The sequence below is a fragment of the Anarrhichthys ocellatus genome, unplaced genomic scaffold, assembly GCF_004355925.1.
Source record: "Anarrhichthys ocellatus isolate YVR2014 unplaced genomic scaffold, GSC_Weel_1.0 scaffold34, whole genome shotgun sequence".
NCBI classification, from domain to species: Eukaryota; Metazoa; Chordata; class Actinopteri; order Perciformes; family Anarhichadidae; genus Anarrhichthys; species Anarrhichthys ocellatus.
The window spans coordinates 778,058-787,437 of NW_022280064.1; the positions used below are offsets into that span (position 1 = coordinate 778,058).

At 43.8% G+C, this 9,380-nt stretch overlaps 1 protein-coding gene across 13 annotated transcripts in view; it reads left to right on the forward strand.

The window, feature by feature from the left end:
* epb41l2 (erythrocyte membrane protein band 4.1 like 2) overlaps nt 1–9,380 on the forward strand; it is a 45,781-nt gene that overhangs the window by 13,371 nt on the left and 23,030 nt on the right. For all 13 annotated transcript variants that reach the window (XM_031866082.1, XM_031866081.1, XM_031866088.1 and 10 more), the window contains exons 2-6: nt 1,107–1,318; nt 1,419–1,604; nt 2,960–3,217; nt 6,394–6,498; nt 6,654–6,696. In XM_031866082.1, coding sequence (XP_031721942.1) covers nt 1,121–1,318; nt 1,419–1,604; nt 2,960–3,217; nt 6,394–6,498; nt 6,654–6,696 — 790 coding nt within the window. In that variant the 5' untranslated portion in view covers nt 1,107–1,120. The remainder of the gene's footprint in view (nt 1–1,106; nt 1,319–1,418; nt 1,605–2,959; nt 3,218–6,393; nt 6,499–6,653; nt 6,697–9,380) is intronic.

Consider the following 9,380-nt stretch of genomic DNA (forward strand, 5'->3'; position numbering starts at 1 on the left):
TGTGTGTGTGTGTGTGTGTGTGTGTGTGTGTGTGTGTGTGTGTGTGGAGAGAAAAAGGAAGATTAAGAACCATTGAAAGGAACATTGATGACAATAACTTAACCCTCCGCCGGAAACTGCTTATGTAGAAACACACACCTGACCAAAGCAGACTGTGTATGGAGGTAGATGCCCTTATTGGACAGGTTTTGCATATCCTGACCTCAACTTCACCTCAAGACCTGATGTCATGGTCCTCCAGTGTTAGCAACAAATTAGTGTCATGCTGAATTACTATGTCTGTTCCCGTGATAGGGTGTGTGGACAGCGCTGCCAAAAATATTTGGGTTGAAGAGTTTGTGTGTGTGTGTGTTGACCACAGCTGCGGGGTAAAACCAATGACTCAGATAATAAGAATTGAGTAATTTCCCCTCTTTCTGTGTGTGTGTGTGTGTGTGTGTGTGTGCGTGTGTGAGAGTGACTCCATGTAACCAGCTGTTGGCCCAGATGAAACTCGTTGTGTGACATAATAACATGCTAAACTCTTGTGTTTTTGTTGTGTACTTTGTGTAAAAAAGACTTGGACAACGCCAACCCAAGAGCTAATGTTTCAATCAGCCATGAGCTCATGTGCGAACAGCTGCGAGCCAAATGGCCAGACTTAGATAACTTATATAACACTAAATATACATAATATTTGTGTTTATATTCCCGACATGGCTTGACTAAAGGACCTAATTACTTTGTATTTCCAGAGATGTTTTCTTTGTCTAACATTGGTCGTTGTCAAAGAGCATAACATGGGACCATGTGGCTCATTTATTAAAGATACTCCAGACTAAAATTCAAGTTGCGTGCCATGAAAGATTTATATCTGTGCACAATTCAGTGGGGCAGTCCGATTTTTCTCCAGCTCTCGGTGGTACACCAGCAGCCCAAAAAAAATGCTATCATTATCAACGTATGAAAACGGAATATAATTTAAATTGTATGTTTTGGCGTATCCTCCAAAGGATCCAGGAAATTATCCTCTAATATCTATGTATACATATGATAAGAATACTCGTTAATAATTTAGTCACTATGTGATCAAATCAAATCTAACGCTCTCCTCCATCGCTCTGCAGGTTGACGTGTCATCATGACAACAGAAGCGGGCTCTGAGACCGAGGTGAAGGAGAAAGCCGAGGAGTCGGCCGCTCAGCCGGACCAATCGGAGAAGTCCACGGAAGAGACCCAGGAAGTAGCCAACGCTGAGGGAGAGGAGAAAGAGAAGGAGGGCAAAGGAATCGCTCGCTACCTGCCAACATGGCTTAAGAAGCAGAAGTCTCAGAGCCAGGTGAAATTCTTATTATACACTGTCATTTTATGTTGTAATCATAACTGTTAGGAATGAATATTTTGGTTGGGTTATTAATGTCTGTCCTTGACCCATGAAGACCTCCCCGACCAAGGAGGTGCCCCCCACAGAGGACGCCGTTAGCAAGGAGACACAGAAAGAGGACCAGTCTGCCCCGGAAGTGAACGGCCACGCAGAGGAAGTGGAAGAGAAGGAGGTGGTAAAGTCGGAGCTACTGAAGGAAAAAGAAGCAGAATCTCACTCCACCGCCAGCGCAGACACTGAGGTATTGGTCAGACGTTAGCGTATCAGTACTCCTGCTGGAAGACAAAGTAGACATTACACAAATAAGCCTTTATATGAGTTATTTAATGACGGGGAGAGGGAGACAGGCTACAAGAGAGGGCAAAATAATGTGTGCAAGCATAAAAACTAGTGTGGCTAGACAAAGTAGTGGCTTGACAAAGATTTAATGTCCTGCTGAATGCTGAAAGGTGGTGATAACAGAAAAGTTACATTGGTATGTTGTTGGGGTTATGACAGAGAGTGATGAGGAAAAACAACACAGGCTACACCGAGTTATTTACAGAAATCAAATAGCCTGTAATCGTGTATAAAGTCATATAATTAATATTCAGCTTTTATGCCAAATCACATGGTTTCCTTGTGGCCCAGTAGCACATATTCTGAGAACTGGTACTCGTCCGCGGACCAGGATTTGGTGATCTCCAGACTTAAGGCGTCCACTGTCTGGTGCTAACAATCCTCAATGCAGAGATAGGAAAGCACCTCCCCTTAAAGCAGTAGCAGTAGCTCACCATTTTTTGGAATGAACCTTTATGCTTGATTGGTGATTTCTTGAGAGTGAGATGAGAATATTGATGTCTCTCTCATATGTCCACTAGATACGAAGCTGCAGCCAGCAGAGGGTTAGCATAGCTTAGCATAACGACTGAAAGCAGGGTGGAACAGCTAGCCTGGCTCTGTCCAAATGTAACAAAAACCAATTTGTTTGCTAAAATGTTTGTAATCACAGAGGTGGAACTATAATACTCAGCCAAGTATTATTGTGGACACACAGACTTCATTAGGTTACTTATTTTTATTTTAACATTAAATAAGAAACCCAGGGATGAGATGTTGTCTGATAAATAGTCAGATAGCTTCTTTGACGATGCTCAAACAGTTTAAAGGTTCACAAAAATATTCACAGCAGCAGATGCCGACTGTTTGAAACTGCTGCTCAGCCGAGAGCGAGAGAGAGAGAGACACACACACACACACACACACACACACAGAGCCATTCTCCCTCACACACATGCACAAACTGTTCCATCCAGTGATCACATTAGGACACCCAGGCCCACCCAGTGACATCAGAATTTCAGTAATCAGGCCAAAAGAAACGCCTGCAGATTCTAAGAGCAAATTTTTTTTTTTTTTCGGAGAAGGAGAGTGAGCGAGAGAACGTAGTCTTCCCTCTCGCTCAGTTTTGACAGTCGGATTTCAGGAGATTACCTTCATGCTACTGAAGAAGATTGTACATGATGGCCACAGTTGGGAACACTGTGTAGCTGTGGTTTGACATCATTTGTTCTCCTTTTTTATTTATTTTTTTCTTCTCGTCGCGAACTCCGTCAGCCTGCCAAGGGGGAGAAGGTGGAAGAGAGTGCTGAGAAAAGTCCAGAGGAGACGCCGGTGACAGCAGAGGGAGACGGAGCAGAGGAGCAGCAGAAGGAGCAGGAAGGGGAGGCGGGAGGTGAAAAGGTGGGAGGAGGAGAAGGAGGCCAGACTTCTATTTTCCAGTCTCCTCTTCGCCTGGTGAGGAAGACCAAGATGAAGATGATGGTGTGCCACGTGACCCTCCTGGACGGGACCGACTTCGACTGCGAGGTGGAGGTAAGACGTCGACGAGACTCTGAGGGTGTGGACGAGACCGCTGGTTAAACAATGCATCATGTGGAAATATCTTTGGCTTTATCAATTTCTCTGTATTTCCTTACCATCAGTTTGGATGAGAAAAAATGTGGATGGAGGTTAGGTCTGTTCTGATCACATGGGATCAAACCAGTGTGTTGTGGCTGAATTGCAGAATGTGGAATAGTGTTGTGGTGCGAGATAAAATAGTCCCTTTAACTATCAGTTTTTTTCTATATTTGATGTGTCCACTTAAGTGTGTCAGTGACTGATTAGACGCTGACACACAGCAGACATGTTCGTGGGAAAAATCAGCAAGCCGTCGTCTTTTAGAAAGGGGGAGGTTTCATTTAGACAGACGCATTGTCCGTCTTATGTTCTCTTGCTGGTCATGTAGGCCACACCTGAGTGCCATTGTGTCAATGATGTAATTGCTAATAGGATCGTGTGTGTGTGTGTGTGTGTGTGTGTGTGTGCGTGAGCATGAGCGTGAGCATGAGCATATGGGCGTGGGGTATTTAACTTTCTGACTCAAAGTGCAGTTATGGCAGAAGCAACCGCTCACATTGTTTGGGGCGGGGTTAAGGGGATAAATGCAGAGCACGCTACAGGGGCTTGTCTGGTGACCAGGACACACACACACGCACACACACAGAAAAATGGCATTCCAGAATCACTCTAAACAATATTTAATAAGTGCACAGACAGACCAAAAGAGGAGTGGAAGGAATGACTTGCAGATGGAAGGGGGGGGGGATTTACACACACAGACACACACACACACACACACAGAAACCTGGGAGATTATGTGGGTCCCACCAGATTAGTTTTCGGCATCTGCTACTCCCTAACAGGCACGTGCCCTAAAGCCCTCTACACACACTCAAACATTCATACAGGTCCTCACAACGTCACATGTTCTCCATGCTGCTGTGACAGACTCTGTTTATTACCATTAGTGATTAAAAGTCATTCTCTTGTAGCTCCCTACAACCCACAAGTGTTTACATTTGGTATTTACTTAACTAGAAATTTAGAGACAAGAATAAATAATTTGAACAGAAAGGTCTCTGCACAGTTCCTTTTTGTCCGATAGTCCTTCAACATGTGTTTTTCTCATTAATACCACAGTTATTGTTTAAAGCACACTGCCTCACATTCAGTGGGACGCAGCCCAGAATAGCCGCTGTCCAGGTCCACTTGAGCTGTTTACAGTTACATGCCCGGATCCAGGGTTTCCCATTTAGTTTTGGGGGGTTTTCAACCGGCAACTTAACCATGGCGAAACCCTTCTCCCCTCATCTACAGTATGCCAACGCCCAACAGCGCGCCTGTGAGTGTCTACGGTGGTTTGAACAGTAGCTGCTTTGTCTCGCAACAGAAAACGCTGATAGTGCGACTAACTGCTATTGTCCTGAAGTGCACACACACACACACACGCGCATCCATATCCATCTATCCCTCCCTCCACACATGGCATAGTTAGGTCGCGAGAGGGAGAGATGCACAATGCATTCCAGAGATTACATTTTCTGTTTTGCCCAGCAGGCCTCCAACACACACACACACACGCACGCGCATACACACACACGCACGCACGCACGCACGCACGCACACTACACACCAGTTTCTATTCTTCACGTCTATCCTTCTATCACGTCCTATTTATTAAACGGATGCCATCAAATGTATCCCGGCGTAATAACTCGCTGCATATGTTATTCGCCGGTAAGACTCGCGTGGAAATCTTTAACGGCTAGTTTCAAAGGAGAGTCTTAGTGTCACATGGTCCTAATGCTGTTTCTAAGAATTTCATTAGTATTGGTTTCAGCAGGATTTTAGTGTCACACGGTTTAAGTACCGCTTCATAGAATTTCATTTGGGTTTCAGGCATGAGTCAAGTAGTGTTTGCATACATCGGGCAAAGCGGCGTTGGGGTTGGATGCATGGAGCAGCAGTGCATTTCCTGCCTCGTGTTTACCAGTAATTCATCTCTCGAGCCCTCATATGGTCATTATATGGTTTCACTCTTCCTTATGATTACGTTTATATGATTGAATTCATCTCAACTTTGTAATTAGAACATTGAAGTACTTGTTGATGTTTTACAGTGATTTCTGATGCCGGGGATGCAAGCTGTGGATGTAAACATCAAAACTCTAAATTGGTCCGTTTGCATTTCCTGTTCCATTGTTTGTTGACGCAGTAGCTGACAGGAAGTAAACTTGGACCGAGGCTGTTGCCCTAGAAAAGGCGTATAGTGCAGAGTGGATCAACAGTTAACTCCGCAATACGTAAATAGTCCTGATGTGGTGAACCATGCTCATGTGTGACAGTACTTCTTACGGCAGTGCCTTGCTTGGAGGCACGCCGGCCCAGACACAGACACCCTGAAAGGTCACATTCTCTGGGCGTTCAGAATGCAGCTGTACTGTGAGTGTGTGAATGTGGCGCATGTCTTTTGACCGAGTGTAGGAAAATACTGCAGATGTTTCCAGCTGTCCCAGGACGAGAAGAAAAATGCACTCTTTCATCCTCGTTCCTTCCACTTTCACCACGCTCCCTACCCTGTCTAACTCCGTCTGTGAGGCCAGTGTGTGTGTGTGTGTGTGTGTGTGTGTGTGTGTCTGCACAGCGTTAGACTGAAGCTGTGCTGGCTAACTGAAAAGAAATGAACGTTATTAAATTATTTCATTACTTCACATCTTTTCCACCCGCTCTCTGTCTGACCTTCTGTCTGTTTTAAAGGGCGCCTGTGTGTGTGTGTGTGTGTGTGTGTGTGTGTGTGTGTGTGTGCGCTTGCACGCTCGTGCACCGCATGAATGGATGTGTGCTAAATGTCATTGTCATAGTTGAGTGTGGAGGACTTTTATGGCTCAGGCCCCCATCGGGCCTATGAAGGAATGCGTTGCCAGGACACAGATGGAGGGACGGAGAGAATAATGGGACTGATGTAATGAAACAGAGATGCATTGATAGGGAGGATTGAACCGGAACTTTATTACCATGCCATACATATTGCTGCGATTTCTCAAGCTTGAAAATTACATTTCAACTGGAAAAAATAATTTAGTGGCTTTTAAATATTTGGTTTTCCCATCAAAATGTACAGTAATGCACAAACTCTAACCTTTGTTTGTCTCTCTCTCTCTCTGCAGAAACGTGCCAAGGGCCAGTTCCTGTTCTTTAAGGTGTGTGAGCACCTCAACCTAATGGAGAAAGACTACTTTGGACTCTCATACACGGACAGCCATGAACAGAAGGTATGCATTCAACCACTCACAGGATGTACCGTAATAATAAGTCAGTAATGTACACATGTAGAAACGTCTGTATAGTGTCTTGTGACACTGTTTCATGCTCGAGCTTAACTTTCTTCCTGCTCTGTGTCTCACTACCTCTCGCTCGCTCTCTCCAGTGTTGGTTGGATCCCACTAAGGAAATCAAGAGACAGATACGCAGTAAGTTTTATTTTTCAAATCACGCTTTTGCTTCCTTTAATTTTCCATCCATCCCGGTCTCAACTCTGCCTGCCATAACAACTTGTTTCACACAATACAGGGGCCCCAACTTCTCAGCCAAAAAGGCAATGAATTAAATATGAAGCGTTTAAGTTATCCTTATATTAAAGGAAAAACAAACGGCATCACAACAAAGTCAGACAAACACACCAGAGACATTCGAAACCAAACGACAGCAGTCTTGCCAGAGCTGGCAGCGTGGAAGAAGTTACCAAAGTATGATCCCTCTGCTTCATTATTTATCAATCTCTTTATTAGCTGTTGTTGATTTATGAAAGCGGGGCGAGGCGAGGCATCTCATCCTTTGTTGATGGACGGCTATCAAGTGTGTGGAGCAGCCAGGCGTAGTTAAAGCTTTGTTTCTTTGAATACACGTCTGTAACAATTAAAAAGGGATCCTCTGTGTGCGACGGCGTCCATGATACGCATGTTTGACGTCGGTACAGAGTGCAGTGACGAACAGGATCTTTGTTAGAATTAAGATTAGTGCCGAGCAATATGGCCTAAATCTTCTATTGCGATTAAGGTCATTTTATATGTCACGATACAGCGTCTATGAAATATCCAGATGTTTTTTTCTTCCCTTGTTTGAATTAACACATGGCTAATGAAGAGTACGGAGTATTTTCTTATTTAATTAAATTTACTGCAAAATAATTAGATTTTCTGGTGTTATTACTTTATTACTAATTTAGACAATTTATCGTGTGTCACGATATCTAGATATATGATTGTTTCACTATATGATTCCATTGAAAGACGATAAATTATATTGACTTATCGATTAGCCCTAATATAGATTAATCAGTTTGCTCTTTCTCCAGTTTGGTATTTTGATTGTTGAGTATTTAATGAGAAGTTGTGCTATTTGTGGTTGGACTGGTTTTTTAAATGTATTGTTTGTTGGTCTCCTACGTCATTATTTTCTGAGGATTTTTGAAGAATATGCCAATAACTCCAGCTGACTGTCATGAAAGAGTCTCTCATTCAGGAAAAGCTTCACTTATTTTCTTTTGCTGCTTCTTTCTCGCGTCTCCTTTTTACAGTATAAGTCCAAACGGGCTTTAACTCACAGCCAAAAAGCTTCCCAAGTTTCACTTTTAAGAGAAAAAACATACCATTTTGGCTCATAAATTGTTATTTTAGTGTGTGTGGTGGAGATGCATGCCTGTGTGTTTGTCTCTGTGTGTGCCTGTGGTTCATGGATGAGTGGTACACAACAGGTGTTCATTTGTGTACATTTTTTTTGTGTGTGTGTGTTTATAGTGAGAGAGAGGCTGTGTGATGTGAGTTGGATATTCCTGCCGCTGTGTGTACAGACATGGCACCACACAAATCACTAATTTGTGTGGTGCTCTAAACTACTACACCGCTCTCCGTCACTACGTACTAAAAGTTTGTCACTAAAAGTCCACAGAGCTGGTGCAGTCACCTGTAAGACGATGACTCAGACAGACATTGACTCTAAATAAAACTTATCGTTTTTGCTCTACAGACTTCCTTGAGGTTGTTGTTTAGTTTTGTGGGTGTGAAGGTTCTGTCTGGACTCCTGCCCACAATGCAGCTCACTATGAACCGAAGCCGTGTGGGTGTGTCTGCGCGTTGTGTCCGTGGTATCATCATGGCTTTGCAAAAATAGAGGAAAAGAACATCTAAATCTGATCAGAATAAAGTGGACTATGAGCCACATAGAGGGAAGTTGGAAGCTGGAAAGCCAATAAACATGATGGCTGTATGCAATCAAAGCCGTTGTAAAAAAAAAAGAGCACAAAAGAATCCGACCAGCCACACTTTAATGAGCCGCTTCTGAGATGTCGATAACGAGAGCAAGATTTCGTCAGGCTGGATTTCTCTGGAAGCCAAGCAGAGAGACTGACGGGGTCTGGATCTAGTCCAGGCACTAAACCTCTCCGGTGCGTGTGGCTGTTGTTAATGTTTAAAAGCAGCCACACAAGCAAACTAACCTTTATGGTGTTGGATGTCTCACCGTGCTGACTCTGCCAAAGCACCGTCATGGTGCATCTGCAGCAGCTGCCTATGCTAAAGTACAGGATCATACAGGCAAAGTTTAAAATGTATGGTCAAACGCCTACATTTTTATTCAAGTCTTCAATAAAAAATAACCTTTTTAAAGGAATATGCAAAAAAGAAAAGGCTGGGTGGGAAAGACCGTTGAATTGTGGCATGCTAGGAAGAGAAGTGGACTTAGAGAGGTGAGGGATGGGATGTGTATATGTATTGCTGTGTGTACATTGTATGCGTCATGGGGCGTATTGATGGGTGGTCATGTAGAGAGTTGAAAAGGTCACGAGAGACTCCCAAAGCACTTAGTGCGGCCAAGGTGCCCCCAACACATTGACACGCTAGGATACATGGCTGTCTGCACGCGAGATTTAACATTTTTGTACGTCGAGCGACAAAAATGGAATCTGTGGAAAGAAACTCAACAACAACATATGGGCATGATATTTAGTTTTCACCTCACGTGTTGCATCTTTCTCATCAAGTTAAATCACAGTGAGAGATCTGAGCTTCCTCATGTCATTTCAAAGTGTCCACCATTCTTCCTGCTCTGGGGTGTGTGTGTGTGTGTGTGTGTGTGTGTGTGTGTGTGTGTGTGTGTG